The 20518-nt window shown below is 39.2% G+C and overlaps 1 protein-coding gene and 1 long non-coding RNA gene across 3 annotated transcripts in view; one reads left to right on the top strand and one right to left on the bottom strand.

The window, feature by feature from the left end:
• vps53 (VPS53 subunit of GARP complex) overlaps positions 1-20518 on the top strand; it is a 274043-nt gene that overhangs the window by 220755 nt on the left and 32770 nt on the right. Inside the window, exon 19 of one of the 2 annotated variants that reach the window (XM_059973414.1) lies at positions 5951-6020. In XM_059973414.1, the coding sequence (XP_059829397.1) occupies positions 5951-6020 (70 nt within the window). The other variant, XM_059973415.1, reaches the window with a different exon arrangement.
• On the bottom strand, positions 11459-18021 carry LOC132396061 (uncharacterized). The gene is made up of 3 exons (XR_009512837.1): positions 17987-18021; positions 16389-16440; positions 11459-11824 (listed from the first exon to the last, which is right to left on the bottom strand). It is a non-coding gene; the product is annotated as an uncharacterized LOC132396061 (long non-coding RNA).

Genomic DNA, 20518 nt, shown 5'->3' on the forward strand with positions numbered 1-20518 from the left:
GGTAGCTTCCAACTTGATGGCATGAACTTCGATTTCTCAAACTTCTGGCAGTTGCCCTCCCCCTTCACCATTCCCCATTCCTATTTCCCCCTCACCTGATCTCCTTCACCTCCCTCTGATGCTCCTCCTCCTTCCCTTTCTTCCATGGTCTTCTGTCCTCTTCTATTAGATTTCCCCCTTCTCCAGCCCAGTATCTCTTTCACCAATCTACTTCCCAACTCTTTACTTCACCCCTCCCTCTCTCTTGGTTTCACCTATCACCTACCTCCTTTTACTTCTTTCTTTCTCCCTCCCTCCCACCTTATGCTGACTTCTCCTCTTTCATTCCAGTCCTGATGGAGGGTCTCAGCTTGAAGCATTGACTGTTTATTCCTCTCCATAAAACTGCCTGACCTGCTGAGTTCCTCCAACATTTTGTGTGTTACCCTGATCAATGTAACCAGACAAATCACTATAATTAGCCCAGGACATGAAATGTACTGCACTTAGGATACATTGTTTGCATTATTTGAGTAAGGCCCAGGACATCGATCTCTGAATTTCAGTAGAATTTTTGATGACAGGGTTTTACACCCAAATGTGACCCTGTCTCTGGTCATAAATACTAAACACCATTTCTGGCAAGTGACACTGGTTAACAAGCAGCAGTGGGAATTCTGTCAGGAATATTTTTCATTTGGTAACATTGGTTCTAATCTTTGTTTAGAAAATCTAATTGCTTGGAATTTAAGTCGGTTCACATGCATGTACTATGCTGTATCTCTAAATAAATAAAAATAACTGTCAGCTTTACATTCTGCATGAAATTGATCTCTTCTTCACATGGTATAGTTGGTCTCAGAACCAAGATAATTATTTGTTTTAAATGTCATGTCCCAGGAATACATGTCCTTGAAGCTGTTCTTTTCAATCCCGTCGTGATCTACTTAATTTGTTGATGGGTTTTGAATGTGCAGTGTTGAGGAGCATTGTTAGTGATTAATAAAATAATTGAAATGCACAAGGATTACTGGCAGAGAGGATGATCTTGCTACATGTCAGTATTGTGACTTGCCACCTGGTTCATTGCCTTCCTGTGCCTAAGTAGCTCCTTTTGCTACAGAAGAAACTAGCAAAATTATTTAACAGTGGGCCTCAAAGGTTCAAGCTAACCACCAAATAATTGTTTTGATTTTTTAATATCTAGTTTTCTGCTCCTCGTTGTTCTGTGAACAGGGGATTTGAATGTAAAGGAATGATATTTCTTATGCAGATCTGGAGGCTAACCCCCTCCCCTTCAACTCTTCCCACTTGGATTCCGAAGGGAATACATTCTTTTTCCTTTCAGTTTACATTTTCTCCTGTTTTGTGAATAAAGCCATTCATGGCGAGGAACAATTAAATTCACAAAGACTTCCAATGCCAGAAAATACAGTGGTGAGCAAGCAAATTATAAATGGAAAGATCAGTGACCTCTGAACCATAGTTACTCAATAATTAATGTCCCAGGTACACCCGTGCACATCAGAATTGTCATTAATGTCCTACATAATTTAATTATGCAATCATCCCACTGTTTTAGCATCCCATCATCTGATTCACGAATGACCAATGCCACGGATTATTTAGTAGCTACGTAATAAGACACGTGAAGCTTATTATGTTTATAATCACTTGTTTTGACATGTGATCTTGCACATATGTGCTGCTAAAGTGATAATGGGGTTAAAGATGTGTTACCACTGAGTAATGTGTGGCAGAAATAGACTAGTCTTACGTCTGTAATCTCCTACTTAGAGTATTTACAAATCCTGTTGACCTTGAGGTCCATTGCTGCTGGCATATTATGGCCTACACGATCCCTAATTGAAGAGAGCAATACAGGGAAACCTGTTCCTCCGGGAATACTTGATGAAATGACCACCTGTCCCGTGCAGCCCGCTTGCCTTAAGATTGTTCGCTTTCTAGTTTAATTGTAGTTTTGGAGATTTATGGAGCACTATCACCTTTGGGATCTTTAATGTGAAATTTGCAATTTTGATTCCTTTCCCTTTGCTGATATCAAGAAATAGAAAGGACTTTGGGAACTGATTAAAACTGCAGGGGGACCACAAGGTTTCCCAATCCTTGAAACTGTCTGTTTTTGCCTCAGCTACTTAGCCCATGTCCCATTCATTTAGTTTGAAACATTCACTGCTTGTCTTTGCAGATCACCTATACTGCATATTTCTATTTGGAAAAATAAGGCAATTATTTTAATTTTTCGTAGTATCCATTCCACATAGTTTCTCCATGTTCACAAATTTCTTTGTATGCTGCATGATCTTCCTACAAATGAATCAACATTTGGAATCCAGACCATTTTTTTCTTTGCTACTTCAACTTGGTAGAATAAATTACATTTGACCTTGGACTTCACAGCTGTCTTCCTTGCCGTGTAATTTTTGTTTCTCCTAATACTATACATTTTAAAGCTACAGTTCCAGATTTTCCTATGGAGAAAGATATTTGACTTGGCCCTTTCTTCTCCAGTTGAAATCATCTTTTGCTTTTCTGTTCACCTCTGGCCCAGGGCACATTTCACTTCATGACAAATTGCCCCTTGTGCTGAAAACTACTTGTTAGGTTGTTTCAAAAGATTGACCACATGGAGGGAGTGCCTTAGGAGTCGTATGTAGGTCAGGCCAGGTATGAACTGTATATTTGCAACAATGCAAGACATAAATGCTTCAGGTGGGTCTTTGCAAAACTCCAGTAGTTCTTGAGGTCATCATTACTAAAAATATTTTGTTGGCTTAATTATGTTCTGAGCTGAAAGTTGTAAATCATTCATTTCCTTTCTTAGTAACCATATAAAGTTATTTGATTTGGAAGAGTGCAAGGTAATTCAAGCAAAAAATTATTGTTTATAATTAAATTAAATGTTCTTCTGGGAAAATGTTATTTTACTTTTGTTGTTTACACTTTTGTTCATTAGCAGTATTTTAGTTTGCCAACCTTGATGCTATAAATCAACATCTTCACCCTTCCTTGTGTGTAATGTTCTGTTTCTCAGTCTAGATATGATATGGCTTGAATTTATAAGACTGATGCTGGATTTTGCATGTTTCTGAAACCCATGACTGTATCGGCATAATTTGGAAATGGTTTGGCCTAATGAGTCTCTCATGTGCAGAACTTCTTTTGAGAAAACTCTGCCAGCCAATAAGTTGGAGGCAGGTGATTGTGCAGCCAGCAAAGTTAGCTGACTCAGATAAACATTATATTTAAAGCGTAGAAGAATGACAAGAATGTTGTGTATTTGGATTTTCGGAAGGCCTTTGACAAGGTGCCACGCATGAGGCTGTTTAACAAGCTACAAGCCCATGGTATTACAGAGGAGATCCTATCATGGACAAAGCAGTAGCTGACTGGCAGGAGGCAAAGAGTGGGAATAAAGGGGGCCTTTTCTGGTTGGGCGCCAGTGACTATGGTGTTCCACAGGGGCCTGTGTTGGGACCGATTCTGTTTACATTATTTGTTAATGATTTAGAAGATGGAATTAATGGGTTTGTTGCAAAGTTTGCAGTCAATGCAAAGATAAGTGGAGGAGCAAGTAGTTTTGAGGAAGTAAAGAGGCTACAGAAAGATTTAGACAGATTAGGAGAATGGGCAAAGAAGTGGCAGATGGAATACAGTGTAGGGAAGACATGGAAAAGTTGACTATTTTCTAAATGGAGAAAAAATACAAAAAACAGAAGCTTAAAGGGACTTGGGAGTGCTTTGCAGGATTCCCTAAAAGTTAATTTATAGGTCAAGTCTGTGGTGAGGAAGGCAAATGCAATGTTAGCATTCATTTGAAGGGGAGAAGAATATAAAGGAAAGGATGTAATGTTGAGACTTTATAAAGCACTCGTGAGGCATCACAGAGTATTATGAGTAGTTTTGGGCCTCTTATCTCAGAAGGAATGTGCTGAAACTGGAGAGAGTTCAAGGGAGGTTCACGAAAATTATTCCAGGTTTGAACAGCTTGTCATATGAAGTGCGTTTGATGGCTCTGGACCTGTATTCATTAGAATTCAGAAGAATGGTGGGGGGTCCTCATTGAAACCTATTGAGTAGTGAAAGGCCTTGATAGAGTGGATATGGAGAGGATGTTTCCATGGTGGGAGAGTATAAGACCAGAGGGCACAGCCTTAGAATAGAGGGGCATCCTTTTAGAATGGAGATGGAGGAATTTCTGTAGCCAGAGAGTGGTGAACCTCTGGAGGCCAAATCTGTACAAGACAGAGGTTGATAGAGTCTTGATTGGTCAGGGCATAAAGGGATATGGGGAGAAGGAAGGAGCTTGTGGCTGAGAGGAAAATTGGATCAGCCATGATGAAATGGTGGAGCAAATTCGATGGACAAATGACCTAATTCAGCTCCTATATCTTATGTTCTAATTGCAGATACTTTTCTCAACAAAGGCAAGGATATTGCTCCAGAAAAATGCAGTAAATTTTCTCACAAATTATGTTAATAAAATTCATCTCAGTGATTATGGTCACAGGCTGAATTGATAGTGCAATTACCTAATCCCCTCCACTTTGTCTAAGAGTGGTGTCATTATATGTATTCACTTACACGTTACCTTTTGTCACTGTTTCCAAATTCTTCACTTCTTCACTGATTCTTCACTTGGGGGTTTTCTGCTGCTTCTGTTGTCACGTGTGACCAGCTGCTTTATGGGAACACAACTATCAAACCCATTTCTAGACCCTGGAGCAGATATTCATTATTTGTTATGCAATGTAGAAATGATGCCTACTGTTCTCTACTTCTGAGCATTGAGTTCAACACGTGTTACCATATTACATGCTTATCACATAAAAGATAATAACTTTCTACCTGCTTTCACATTGTCACTTTCAGCCACCTACTGTTTACAAGCATCTATGAGTATATAAGCTAATGTATATATATATATGTATATTATCCTTTTTAATGTATATACAGCTGTACTCAACATTGTGCTTTATAGATTTGTTTTTATATTTATATTTATTGTGCTTTTTTTTTGCTTATTATGTTTTTTACACTGCATTGGATCCAGAGTAACAATCATTTTATTCTCCTTTACACTTCTTTACTAGAGAATGACATTAAACAACTTTGAAGCCTAAATCTTGGAGAGCGTAACAGAGCATTGTACCTGTTCTCATTACTTTTAAACGGGACTGATCATGGATATTGATTCTTATTTTTGGGGTTATCGTGGTTACAATTCAGGATGCTGTATTTTGATAATACAAGCTGCTTAATGACAGCTGTACAGATGAATTTATTGGAATCTGAGCACCGTGACTGAGAGAACTTGTGTTTCTGCTTCTCCATGGACCCAAGCAACTCAATGCCCAAAATGATGCAGCATTACTGATCGTGCTGTCACTTACCTGCAGGAAAGATGTAAATAGGATTGAAAGAGTGCAGAGAAAATTCAGGAGAATATTGCCTGGACTTCAGGACCTGGGTTAAAGGGAAAGGTTGAATAGGTTAGGAGAATGAAGGGAGATTTGATAGAGGTATGCAAAACCATGAGGGGTATAGATAGAGTAAATTCCAGCAGACTTTTTCCACTCTGTTTGAATGAGATGAGAACTAGAGGTCAAAGTTTAAGGGTGAAAGGTGAAATGCTTAAAGGGAATCTGAAGGTGAACCTCTTTGAAGGCGGTGCAAGTGTGGAATGAGCTGCCAGTGGGAGTAGGTGCGGGTTCAGTTGCAAAATTTAAGAGGAGTTTGGGCAAGTACATGGATTGGAGGCACGTGGAGAGCTATGCTCTTGGTGCAGGTTGGTGTGACTAAACAGGATAACAGTTTGGCACGGACTAAATGGATCGAAGGGCCTGTTTCTGTGCTGTAGTACTCTATGACTCAGAAATTATAGTAGGTGTTTTATCCTTGCTACACTTTTTGCTTCAGAATATAACGTTTAATTTTCTTGTTTGCACAGCTCCTTCATTCCAAAGTTCATCAACCACCTTTTCAAGTGCAAACCAATCAGCATGGTAGGAGCAGAGCAGGTAAGAACTTATTAAAAGCAAAAGAGAATGCAGGTGTTGGAAACCTGAAATAGAAAGGGACAAGTGTCTTTGACTTGGAACGGGAAAATTTTGTGTCCCAGAGCCTTTTGATCTTACGCTTGTCTTTCATAATAGGATGGGTGAACTCCATTCTAGGCTGAGGTGAAAGATTGGTGTGGGCTTTCTGAGCTCACAGATTTGCTTTGCTATTGCAAATATCTGAATCTGGATTAAGCTTGAGCCAAACTTTATTTCAGAATCAGGTTTATTATCACTGAAGGACAGTTACAAAATGCTGGAGGCTCTCATCAGGTCAGGAGGCATCTATAGAAAGGAATTTCAGACTGATTTTTCAGACATCATTATTATTATCACTGACATAGGTTGTGAAGTTTGTTGTTTTGTGGCAGTAGTACAGTGCGATTCATAAACATGACTACAAGTTAGAAAAATAAGTAAATAGTGCAAAAGAGCAATATAAAGAGATCATATTCAGTTGATCCTTTGTAACTGGCAAAGAGAAAAAAGCTTTAACACTTTCTGTCTTGTTCTGGATTCTAATCTGTATCCAAAGAATAAAAGTAAGTTGGCCTCAGAATGTTAATATAAATATTAATAAAGATAGCTCTTCAGTAGACTAACTTAGCCAAGGTTACATACTTTTGAGTATCTAACATGGCAAAGTTTCAAACTGGAACTAATTATCAAGGAGAAACTAACATTATTGTTCTTCATTTTCCTAGTGTGGAAGATGTTCAGTGTTTAAGCATAAATAGATGATTGTGCAGAAAACTAGAATCTACTCTGTCTTGTACAAATGCAGCTTACAACTATTTCGTCTTATGGGTTTGAGAGTGCAAAAGGGAACAACTGCACCATTGTTCCCTTTGCTGTGTGTTCTGGATGGGTCATGGAGCTGGCCTTTTCCTTTACAGCTGCACTTTGTGACATTCCACCAGAGTTGCACTCAGGAAAACAATAAATATTGGTTTGGTTTCTACCCGTCAGTGCAGCCATTCTCTGCAGAGCCACCTGTTTCATGCATTTGGTTGTGAGGTATGGGTTTAGCTTCAGACCACAGAAGGATATAGAACTCTGTGGTCACAGATAGATATCAAAGACTGGTATTATAGGTGAACATATCTCTCTGAGTTCCAGGATGTGTATTCATTTTAAAAATAGTGTACGGCTGCATAAGGCTCTGTGGATGTGTTTTGTTGGACAAACTATGTATGCTTAATCCCAATTTGTGTGATAGCCAACTTCTATCTGCTAACTTCTATACTCAGCGGCCACTTTATTAGGTTCGTGGTCTTCTGCTGCCGTAGCCCATCCACTTCAAGGTTCAAAGATGCTCTTCTGCACACCATTGTTGTGATGCATGGTTATCTGAGTTATTGTTGTCTTCCTGTCAGCTTGAACCAGTCCAGCCATTCTCCTCTAACCTCTCTCATTAACAAGATGTTTTTGTCCACAGAACTACTGTTCACTGGATTTTTTTTTTGTTTGTTTCATTTTCTGCAAATTCTTGGGATTTTGTGTGTGAAAATCCCAGGGCATCAGCAGTTTCAGAAATACTCAAACCACCTCATCTGGCACCAACAATCATTCTACAGTCCAAGTCGCTTAGATGGCATTTCTTCCCCATTCTAATGTTTGACCTGAAGAACAACTGAACCTCTTGTCTATGTCCAGGTATTTTTGTGTATTGAGTTGCTGCCACATGATTAGCTGTATAGATACAGTGGATTCCGGTTAATCAGGCCATTGGTTAATCGAAGCAGCCACTTATTTGTCACCTAATTGAGACAGGATATAGATCCCGAACAGTTTCTAACTAGCGTCAGACATGTGCACTTGAGTGGCCGTTAGACACTACATCGTGCATAGAGTGAACAGTTTTTTAATAATGTCAGTTGCATGTGCTTGTATTCAAAAAGCAGTGATTTTTGTCACTGAAAGCTGGTGAAAAATAAGCAGGAAGACACTTCAGAGCTCTTTTCCTCACTGTTTTGTTGTTTTAAGCAGTCAGACTTGGAAATACCAGAAACAGCCAGGGAAGCAAATGAAACGATTTCACTACTTCAACAAATTAGGAAAGACAAAGAATTTGAAGGTATCAACAATCATCTTGAATGTTGCCTTTGTACCCCACCAAGCACTCAGCTCTCACTTGTGGCTCCAAGTTTGCATGTGACAGCAGCCATACCTGCTACATGCTTCAAAAGACAGGCTAAACCAGGTAAGGGTGGTAGCTGGTGGGTCTCAACCCTGGTGAGATTGGGACATGTCAGTCCCAGCATGTGAAGTCAGCTCCGTTGAACGGGCAGATGAGATCTGTAGTGAGATTCAAAGGCCAGGAAGGTGGTTCTGCTACGCTACATAGAGAGTGACGGGCATGATGAGGCACAGAAGTAGTCGTGGTCATCCACTGCAACTAAGGAAGACTCCAGTTGTGATGTCTACTCGGCCCACTGGACCCAGACTTCTGAGATCAAGAAAGTGGAACCGCCCCAGTACAATGGCTTTTCCACTGTAAAACCTGTCCCGCACAGGTTTCCTATCATTGTTGAATAAGACAGACAGAAAGCAGTATTAGTAGTGTTCTAATTTGTTCTGTATTTTATTTAAATACATAATTTGTTACTCAGTCAAACATTAGTTTGTTTTTTTAATACCTTTTTAACTATTTAAAAAGGCTAATTGGGGCAGCTGTTTAATTGGGCCAAATGTCCAGATTTGTCCCAATTAATTGGAATCCATTGCATTTGCATTAACGAGCAGAGGTACATAAAATAATTACTGAGAGAAAATTTCCACTTTATCAGTCCATTTTGAACCTTTTGATTGTTAATGCATTCCCCTAATCATTTTGTTTTATCTTACTAACATCAACGCATTTATGCATTTAGAATCATGCTGGACGATAGCTGGCTAAAGCAGGAATTGATAAATATCTTTGAGTTATTGGAAGGATCGCAAAAAAGGCCTGCATACAGACCATGGATACAGCTGTTTCATCCATCTTAGATGGCAGTGCATACATGTTGGTTTCTCCATTTGCTTGTAACAGCAACATTCTTTGTATGAAGAGTGTGGTAGAGGGATATGCTTTCATCAGCTCAGCTGTTGACTCCGGCTACAGCTGTTTAAGGCAGCTACTTGTGTTATTATAGTGGAGAATTCTGAATACTTTATTAAAATCCTGTTGATTTAATTTCAAGAGTCACTGATACATGAGCCTTGAATTCACACAGGTATAAAGTTAATATTTTTATAAAATTAAAATTTGCAGGAAATAGATGGTTGGCCTGCTTTGATTTATTAGCTCATGATAAAGTGAACGTTAATGAAACCTTGTGCCTAGGTTCACTGTTAGCTTTCAACACCTAGCCCTAAATGGACAATTTTGCCTAATAGTGTTTTTAAATTAGTGATAAAGATTAAAAGATTAGCTTTATTTGTCACATGTACATTGAAACATCAAAACACACAGTGAAATATGTCATTTGCATCGAGGATGTGCTGGGAGCAGCCTGCAAATATCACCATGCTCCTGGCACCAACTTAGAATGCCCAATACTTACTAATCCTGGGTTTGGAATGTGGGAGGAAACCAGAGCACCTGGAGGAAACCCATGTGGTCATGGAGAAAATGTACACACTCCTTACAGACAGTGGCAGGAATTCACTGTTGATCGTGGTGCTGTAAAGTGTTATGCCAACTCTGCGCTGACATGCTATGGTACATGTTTAAAAATTATATATATTTTCACTACAGCCCTAAAGTTCAGGAATTTTTCAAGTTCAGAATATAACATTTAATCAAAACCTCAATCGATCTACAATAGGATTTTGTCATTATTCTGAGCACCCCTGTTATAGATGGTGTAAAATTACACCAGAGCGCCAGCTCCCAGTTTAATAAGGGGGTTTAGAAGAATGAAGGGGCAATCTCATGAAACCTATTGAATATTGAAAGGCCTAAGCAGAGTGGACGAGAAGAGGATGTTCCCTATGGTGGGGGAGTACAGGACCAGAGGGCTAAACAAATAGGACGGCCTTTTAGAACGGAAGTGAAGAGGAATTTCTTTAGCCTGTGAGTGGCAAATTTGTGGAATTCATTGCCACAGAAGGCTGTGGAAGCCAAGTCCTTGGATATATTCAAAACAGGCTGCTAGGTTCTTGATTAGTAAGGGTGTCAAAGACAGGAGAAAGGGGTTCAGAGAGATAATAAATCAGCCATGATGGAATGGTAGAACAGAGCAATGGACCAAATAGCCTAATTGTGCTCCTATATCTTATGGTCTTGTAGAGTGTGATCGAAGTTTGTTTGACTTTTATTCCTACAGTAGAGGAGAGTGCCTACACACAATGTCCAAGCATTAGGAATGACCATTATGATAAGCTGCTGAAGCTGGAACTGGTATTAGCACATGGAAGAAATCATGGCAGAGAAAAAGTCATGTTTCCAATAAGTCTTAGGAAAATCAATAAACCATAATAAAGTTATGGCTTGAGTATCCTAATCTATAAACAGAGTGTCAGCATTTAGCTTGCATTTTCTGTCATGCTGAAGTCTTCCTTGTGAGAGAAAAGTGGTTTCTTTTCAGAAGCTATTTTTGGCCAATAGTGGTTCAAATGGGAAGGATTAATGGGCTACATGAAATAAATGATGCAAAACAGGGCAAAGGGAGTTTTGTTTTGAAGGATACGAAGAGGATCTGCATTTCTATCATGCCTTCAGGCTCCTCCTGAAGCCCTTAACAGCCAGTGAAGGACTTTCAAAGAGTGCAATGTAGGAAACTTCTCAGCCTTTTTTGAGCACAGATAGCAATGTGGTAATAGATGGATCAGGGAACCCTATAATATAGACTGCAGGATACAGTTTGGCGTCAAAATTCCCCTAGCTATCACTGAATGGTATTGTGAGACTTCTAGCGTCCACCTGTGTAAGCAGTCTGAAAGTACACAGCCCCCGCAAGATACTGGACTAACAACTGTTGACTTACCAACGGGACAACAAAAAGGCACTTGGACAAAAGGTTTCAGTGGATAAATACAAAGAAGAGTGGCGGCTAACTTTCACAACGGTCACATATTATGGAGGTAATGCAGCTCTAGTCAGCACTGATTAGGAGAAATATGACATACCTATGATGACCAAGGGCAGATTAACCTCCACCCTTCTGAACTAGCTAGCCAACATAATACTCTGGTCTGACTGTCACTCCAAGGTAAGATTGGGGATACCCACTTCAGAAAGGCAAACAGTTCAGGAATCTGGAACTGCTCTCAAGTCTTTAACCAATATTTTAGGGAAAATCACTCTATTATATATAAGAATGAAAATATTTATAGTCTTACAAGTTTGCAGATTTTATTAGATTTTACCACTTAAAATTCTTCAACATGCAAACCAATAAAAACATCGGCATTTTCCTAACAGATTCAGCACATTTATGGAAAGTTTGTGTGTGAGACTGAACGCTCCCAGAATTCTCAGTTGCTCACCTCTACAAAGGCTACAGTATAGGGAAACAGGAAGAATAGCTGAATTGGCAAAAAGCCACAAAATAGATATCTCTGTCTGGATAATCAACCCTTCCCACCGCCCCCAGAGACTGAAGACATCAAAGGGAACCTTTAGCAATTAAATAAAGCTATCAATCATGCTCGGGTTAAAAGATACAAGGGTAGTTTCCATAACCTATTTCTATCCAGCCTCCTGCTTTGATCTCAAACCTGTTTCCTTGAGGTAATTTTTAGCAGACGGTTGAAGAAGTATAAGGTGAATACCTTGGCTGCAAAGCAAGCAAACAAAGTGACATGTTAACATTCGCCAGATTCAATAAGCAGATTACTCTGTAGAGATTTTATCAGCATGTATTTATGAAGTACTACATTGAATATCATTATATTTATAAAGTATAAAGATAATATAGAAATCACAGCACTAAAGGGACCTAAATAATTCTGTTTTGAGTTCTTCCACAGGGCCAGCTTACTCCAACTCCATTTTATTTCATCATTTCTGCAATTTTTGTACTTCTGCTTTTCTAGTACTTTTCTTTTTCATTTTTAGTTTATGCTGTACATTCCAAGTATAACAATTTGCACAGCTATGGGAGAAAGCAGGATTGCTCTTGGATAGAACCCGTACAGATTCAATGGGCCAAATGCCCTCTATGAGTGCTGTAACCTTTTTACAATTCTATAAAGCATAGAATAAGATACTCTTTGTTCCATTTACCATTCACCATATAAGCAAATTACTTTTAACCCTTTAGTTTTAGGGATCCCAATTTAATGTCCGTGCCATTTATCAGATATCCATTGCTTCAAAGCCTTCCATAACTGTAGAAAACACTTTCATAAAGAAAAGAATTGTCCCTGTTCCAAGTACAAAACTACATTTTTTTTGTAATTCTGATGGATGTTGGAAGTCATTGAATCTTACAGCAGGAGCTAGGCCTTTTACTCTACTGAGTTTGGCTTAGAAAGGCAGCCCAGAGGAAATGCAAAACCTGTGGTGAAAAGAAAATGGAAATAACTTGAATAAAACACAGCATGCTGGAGGAACTCAGCAAGTCAAATCAGTTAACATTTATTCCCCTCCATAGATGCTCCCTGACTTGCTGAGTTCCTCCAGCATTTTGTGTGTGCTGCTCACAATCTCTTGTGTATATGGAGATGACTTGGAAAAAAGTACAGTCGACGTTTTGAGCTGAAACCCTGACTGTACTTTAATCCGAAGGTGCTGCCTGGCCTGCTGAGTTCGTCCAGCATTTTGTGCGTGTTGCTCCAATTTCCAGCATCTGCAGATTTTCTCTTGTTTGTGGAGATGACTTGGTTGTACTTGTTAAATAGCGCCAGATGCAGAAGTGACCCACACGAGACACTAAAGGATACTGTCATCTGTCAGGCCACAGATCAGCAACAGGCTGATCATTCTTCAAGCCCTCCTATGCTTTTGGAGTATGGAAAGGGGTTAAATGTTTCTTTCATTGCATAATTCCAACAATGATATTTTATTGTACCTTCAGCATGTTTCCAGTTTTCATCCATAATGGAATGTAGGCAGTATTCCAGCTGCAGCCCAAGTTCAATGACCTCGTGTATTTCACTTTCCACAGATGCTGCTTGATCTGCTAAATCTTTTTTGCTTTTAACTCTGCACCAGTCAATGTTTTGTCAAATTCACAATCATGATGTCTACTATTAAGCCTAGAATATTGATTTACCTTTAAAGTCCCTTCTTGAACTGAAGTTATATTCAAAATCTAAATACCTGCATCCACAGATACCATCTCAGCATTTACTGTCTGGCGCTTTCTACTTCAAAATGTACTTTTCCTGCAGCCGTCCAATTTAAACTGCGGCTGCCATCTGTTTTTAGCCTTCTACTGATCGGTATTATTTTCATCAATCTCCTGTACTTTCCTTCCATGTTCTCTAACTTGGTGTTGTCAGGAAATTCTAATATCATTACTCTTGACTTTTGTTCAGATTATTTGTTTAAATGGAAAATAAGAGATCCAAGCAAAGATCTCTAAGACATTTAAGATAAATTGCAGAAGGTTTTTGCTATACGTATTGAATCCCAATGGGTGTTAAAATTCAGCCAACCATTGCATAACCCATCCCATGTGATATCAATCTGAAACAGGCTTTGGCTATTTATTATATACTTTGGCTAATCTTTTACCACACAGTCTTTGGCCTCAGTGGGGATGAAAGTCTATCCTTTGCAACTTGGGTAAAATGGGCTTACTTGATAATACTTCTTGGAGTAGAAAGATTGTGGATTTGAGTCCCCATCTAGAGTCTTATGTACAAATGTTAAGCTTATTTTCCAGGATAGTGCTGAGGGAGTGCCTCATTGTTAGGAGTGCATCTTTCTATTGATTGATTAAATAGAACTTATTAACTATTTTATATAGGATCATTTGCCCACAAATTTGCTACCCGATTTCCTCATTTACAATAGAGTCAACACTTCAGTAACCCCTCATTAGCTTTAGGATATCTCGTGTTTGTCAAAAGCACAATGAAATGCTTTTTTTTCCTCTTTTTTTCCCCTTTGCATGTGTTGGTTTGGATAAAACCTTCAATTTCAATTTCACCAGTTTAATAACTGCACAACGTCCGTAACTTTTAAAGGCTATTTGATTGTTGTACTTTTCATAAAGAAGTGGAACATACAATCAGTAGCCACTTTATTAGGTACTGTATACTTGTACACCTGCTTATTAATGCAGATATCTAATTAGCCAATTGTATGTGGAAACTCGATGCATAGAAGCATGTAGATACGATCAAGGGGTACAATTGTTGTTCAGACTAAACATCAGAATGGGGACGAAATTTGATCTAAATGACTTTGATCTTGGAATGATTGTTGGTGTCAGATGGGGTTGTTTGAGTATTTCAGAAAATGCTGTTGCTGCAATTTTCACACACAGCAGTCTATAGAGTTTACAGAGAATGGTGCAAAAAACAATTTCCAGTGAAATTGTTCTGAGGGCAAAAACACCCTCAGAGAGAGGGCAATGGCCAGACTGGTTCAAACTGACAGGAAAACAATAGTAACTCAAATAACCACATGTTACAGCAGTGGTGTGCAGAAGAGCATCTCTGAACGCACAACGCATCAAACCTTGAGATGGATGGTCTACAGCAGCAGAAGACCATGGACATACATTCAGTGGCCACTTTATGCCACTGAGGGTATGTTTAATCTTCAATTTTATAACAATCACATAGAACTAGTAATCTTCGGTAAAATGACTAATTATTTTCTTATTGAGGAAGGACTTGAAAATGTATGTTTGGTTTGTTAGCGAATGAGCAAGCAATGAAATAGCATTGGAAAAATGTTGGTCGACTTTTGCAATTTTTTGATGGACAAATTCAGATTGGGTTAATAATGACTGGAATGGGAATGGGGGAAGGAAATGAGGGTCTTGCTGTGCAAAGGTCACAACAAAGAGCAGTAGTTGCCAGGCAAGCTGCCTTTGTTGACACAGACTGGTGAATGAGATATGGTGGTACAACACACACAAAATGCTGGAGGAGCTCAGCAGGCCAGGCAGCATCAATAGAAAAGAGTAAACAGTTAACGTGTCGAGCCAAGACCCTTCATCAGGACTCTGCCCGAAATGTCAGCTGTTTACTCTTTTCATAAATGCTGCCCGGCCTGCTGGGTTCCTCCAGCATTTTGTGTGTGTTGCTTTGATTTCCAGCAAATGCAGATTTTCTCGTGTTTGAGGCATGGTAGAGCTGGAGTTAGAATTAGTTCCTGAAGGAACTTATTAAATTCATTCAGAACAGGTCACAGCATTTATTATCCATTGCAACACACACAAAATGCTGGAGGAACTCAGCAGGTCAGGCAGTATCTACAGAAATGAAATGGACAAATAGTAAACCTTACAAGACAAGACCCTTGTACAGGACTGGAAGGGAAGGGGGAAGACTCTAGAATAAAAAAAGATGGGTAGAGGGGAAGGAGGATGGCTGGAAGGTGATAGTGAAGCCATTTGGGTAGGAAGGGTAAAGGGCTGGAGAGGAAGGAATCTAATAGGGGAGGAGAGTGGTCTATAGGAGGAAAGTACCCGAGGGAGGTGATAGGCAGGTGAGAAGAGGTAAGAGGATAGAGTGGGGAAGAAAAGGGGAAGGGGACCTTGATTAAACCTGCACCCAGTGTCCTGCTGCACCATTTCAGAGGGCAGATATGAGTCAATCACTTTGGTGGATCCGAAGCCGCATTTAGATAAACCTGCAAAAACAGCAGATGCCTTCTCTAAAGGATCTTAGTGAACCTGATGGATTTATACAGCAATTTGGTATTTTCATGTTCATCATCACAAAGAGTAGCCTTTTTTAAGAAAAAAATTGCCTGGACTTAAAATCCTTCATTTGCCTGCTAGATTCAAATTCCTGGTTCTTGATTGTATTCCAAGCTCTGGATTACTTTTCCAGTAAGTTAACCACTAATGGTTTCTGACGAAAAGTCATTATTGTGGAATGTTAACTCTGCCTCCCACCAGAGCTGTCTGACTCGCTGAACATTTCCAACTTTTTCAATTTAATTTCAGAGAACTTACCCACTCTGCTGATTTACCCTTCTGCAGCAACTGATTAAAAGTACCTCATTAAAACAGTGATATCATTTTCAGAGCATCAGTAAAAAAATGTTAGTCATGTGGAATAGATCATCTAATTTGGACAGGGAGAGGAAAGAAGAGGAGGTTGAAATAAGGTAGACATAAAGGTAATAGAGATTAATTAGTGTCAGATATGACCAATGACTTCCATGGGTTACCTACACTTAGCACTATTGTGAGTGGCAGTATCACTCTCTACCTTTTGAGCCCCAGTTTCAGGAACATTGTAGTTGGTGTGCCTTTCCTCAAACCTATGGATACAAAAGAGGCATATTTGCATTGAATAACTAATCACAGGGAATGATGCATAGTTTGGTTCACACCAAAAATTGGTGCTCTTAAATAAGACATATGCATTTAACCAAAATACTGAACACTGATTTAATGACATAAGAATGGGGATTATGGAAAGAATGTATACTTAGCTAGCATGTGTATTTCAGTACCTTAAAGTATTGGAATTTCAAACAGTCTCATTAAATTGTTTATCAAAGATTACAGTCAATTAAGGCAGAAGAGGTATGTTGTGTTAACATCTACTCATTTGCTTACATTTCTTAATGTTGTGACCAAAAATATTAAGGCCTCTTTGTGTATGGAACCTGTAAAATATCAAGTACACTTAGCAGCCCTAGGCAAATACTGTCTGGCAGGCTGCAGTATCTGTTGGTGTCACATTTATTTGGTATCAACTTCTCGGCCAACTAATACCAGTTGACCCGTACAGGAATGTACTAGCTCCACAATTTTATACCCTCATGACCAGACTCAGTAGACTGAGCAGTCTGCATACTAGCATTCCTTTTGCTGTTGACACAAGTCTGTGAATTTAACTTTTCTTCTTTTTTTCCATGGGCTGCTCTCAGATTGTTAACCTGGAGGGATGCTGGGGTCTGCACTAAATTAAACTGAACCCTGGGCTGCCACCCAGTCTGAATCAGTGGCTTTCTCTGGACATTGGGTGTAGGTTGTTTATCACAGACCTGCACTATGTTGTAACTGCGAAGGTCACTTTGGATTAAGGGAGATTAACATCTAGTGTTTTGTCTCTGGTCAAGATACTTTTGCTTACAACCTATTAAAATCTTGATTCCCCAGTGAAATTTATAGAGGGAATGGTGTGATATTATCCAATAATACAATAAAGCATTGTTGTGTTGCTATTATCAAAGGATTTGTCATTTTTGATACTAAAAATAGCTTAGTCTGAGAGAACTTTGGTCATTTTAATGTATTGCACAATCCGATGGTCAGAGCCAAAAATTTAGCTGCCCGATATAATCGTATATAAATAAACAAGTTTTTTTCCCCTGTTGCCAGGTCAAACTCTTGCAAGATGGATTACAATGTCCAGACAATCAGATGCTGATTATATGATGATGTGGGCACACCAGCTCCCCCTATTGTGGGACAAACGCACTGCAGGCCAATTTGCTCTCTGATTTTGGACTTTGTCAAAAACTCTGGGAATTGCTTGTTGCCTGCACAACTAAAATGAGCATGGTAGCAGATTATTTTAACCTTGTGCAGTTCATTGCGGAATCACTGCCAAGCATCTCTCGCTTTATCTAAAGTAAATAGCATAATTATAAAAATGAATGCACGCCATCACGTGAAGTACACTAGCGTATGTACTTCAAAGAAATCTGATGATTCTAGGAATGTTTTCTAACGTTATGCTGAGTGATTCAAAAACATGCTTCAGCTTTATCAAAGAAAAGAAAATTGAGGCAAAATGATCCAGATTTTTAAAGAATTGGAAAATTTGGACAACTTAAAAGTCAGTTGGTTGTTTACCTTGGAGAGAAGCTGCAGCAGTAGTTTGGAAAAAGTAACAGGCTTCAAATGAAACTAGGATTCAGTATAATTTTTCCCCTATGCAGTGTTAATCATCAAAAATTAATCAATGTGATTCTGATTAACTTAATTCTCATGGCCTCTGCCAGCCAAGTTTAGTTACTGCTGGGACCAGTCCGCAGTATAAAGCTGTTCGGGTTTGAGTGATATCTGGATTAATATCTGATCATCTCTTAATCATTTTGAGCATGAAAGAAAAATCGTTATTTTCTCAGTAGTTGTTTATCTCCCTTTGAGATGAATCGCAGGGTTGTAGCATGAGCAGCTTAAATGGGTCAAATGGCCTTTACCCATTCCATACTTTTCCATAGTACATATCAACTTTACATTGAATAGAACTTGGTGCATAAGTAGCTTTGACATGTATAAAATGCAGCAAGTCTGTCACCTACTGTGACTGTAATTCTGTAAGGCATGCATAGTGGAACAGTAGCCAGCAGTACTACTCCAGAAACTTGATTTAAGCCCACATGTATTCTGCCTCTGCAGATAAACTAAATTCTGTAGTTATCATAAGACACAGGAGCAGAATTAGGCCATTCAGCCCATTGAGTTTGCTCCATCATGGCTGATTTATTATCCCTCTCAGCCCAATCTCCTGCCTTCTCTCTGTAATTTTTTCATGCCCTTACTAATCAAGAATTTATCAACCTCCACTTTAAATATACCCAATGACTTGACCTTCTCGGCTGTCTGTGGCAATGATTTCCACAGATTCACCACCCTCTGGTCCTAGACTTCCTCACTTACCTACTGCCCGTTGCGCTGCTGGTGTTTAAGACAGCAATGAAGTTCCTCCATCTCTCTCTGTCCACACAAAATTTAGAAGTTTGCAGTTTCCGTAACAATATTTTTGTAACCAGTCACTGTTGCTAGATGATGATGATGTTGCTAGCCCTAAGCTCAACTTTTGAACCTGGAGATCCAGTGGATCACTCTTAGTCTGGACTCTACCCTTTGACCTGTTTGGCATGGATGATCCTACCAAGAGCCAAAGCACAAGGCCCTGACTCCAGCCAATATAGCTTTCTGGATCATTGAGGCACGCAGACCTCCAAACCCTATGACGAGGTTGTGGTCCTCTTGGAGGAGATTCCCTTACTATTGAGGCATATTTTATGTAAAAGTTCAATATTTACTCATTCATCCGTTTACAAGTATAAATAAAGAAAATGCAATCACAGATTATTAAATGTTGTTCAGAATTAGTACGGGAAGGAGAATCTGGACGTGAGGATTCAGTGCCTGGGAACAGAATCTTTGAAGTGTTTTTCCAATCCTTCTGGCTCTACTCTATAGAAAAAGAAAGCTGAGGGTTGACTTAATAGAGATCTTTAAAATTATAAAGGGGTTTGAAAGCGTGCATGTCGAGTAGTTGTTTCCAGTTCTGTGCAAGTTGTATGCCAGAGGATTCAGAAGAAACTAGAAAATGATTAAGATGTGGACCTTGCTACTGCATGAGTAACTGAACAAATAAAATGTGTGCCTGTAAGGAGACTCTTGTATTGAACAAAAAGCTGGCTGGCCTGTTTCTGTGTTAATCATTCTATGTAACTGAATGGAAAAAACAATTGATTTGGTTCTATGTGCAACCCTCTTGTCAAAGATTGTAGTCCTTGAAACATCACTGAGGTGAAAAGCAAAATGTCTAAACAATAAAGATGGATATATTCCCCCAGTATGATCATATAAAAATGCAAACTTACTAAAGCTTCTATTTTGGCTTTGATTTCTCTACAAGAAAGTTTAAATAATGCCTTTCATGTCAACAGAGCAAAAGGAATACATTAGCAGTTGATGCTGTTGGCTTTAATCCAGTCAAGTAGATCCAACTTCACAACAGAAGCTGGTTCTGTTTTGCCAATCTCCTCTCTTGAGAATCCTAGGTTAGTGTTAGATGAATGAATACTTGCCTTGTGCAGTGGACTGTGAGGACGCTATTGATTATTGAGCAATGAGCTTACAATTGCAATGCATTACTTGGGGTTATGGCTTTTAATATGTGCAGTCTATCAGAGAATACTTTCAGAAATATTTTCCTCTAATTGTTTTATACAAAGAATTGGAATTAGTGTGATGTACAGAAAGTTATTTGCTCCTGTTTGTCACTTAATAACCGTATCCCACACTCCCTCTCAAAAAAGCATATTATTTCATTTTGTTTTAGTTTGAACCCCCAGATTAAGGATGCTCAGTTACAGCAAGCAATGAATGATTAAAACAGAATGGAAATCTACCACTAATGACTTTGGTATGCCACAAGAAAGCAGCATCCATCATTGACACCCCCCCACCCCACTCCCAACCAGACTAAGCTCTCTTCTCACTGCTGCCATCAGGAAGGAGGTACAGGAGCCTTAGGTCCCACATCACCAGATTCAGGAAAAGTTCCCCTCAACCATCAGGCTCCTGAACGAGAGTGGATAACTCCACTCACCCCAACACTGAACTGATTCCACAACCGACACACTG

The sequence above is a fragment of the Hypanus sabinus genome, chromosome 6, assembly GCF_030144855.1.
Source record: "Hypanus sabinus isolate sHypSab1 chromosome 6, sHypSab1.hap1, whole genome shotgun sequence".
NCBI lineage: Eukaryota > Metazoa > Chordata > Chondrichthyes > Myliobatiformes > Dasyatidae > Hypanus > Hypanus sabinus.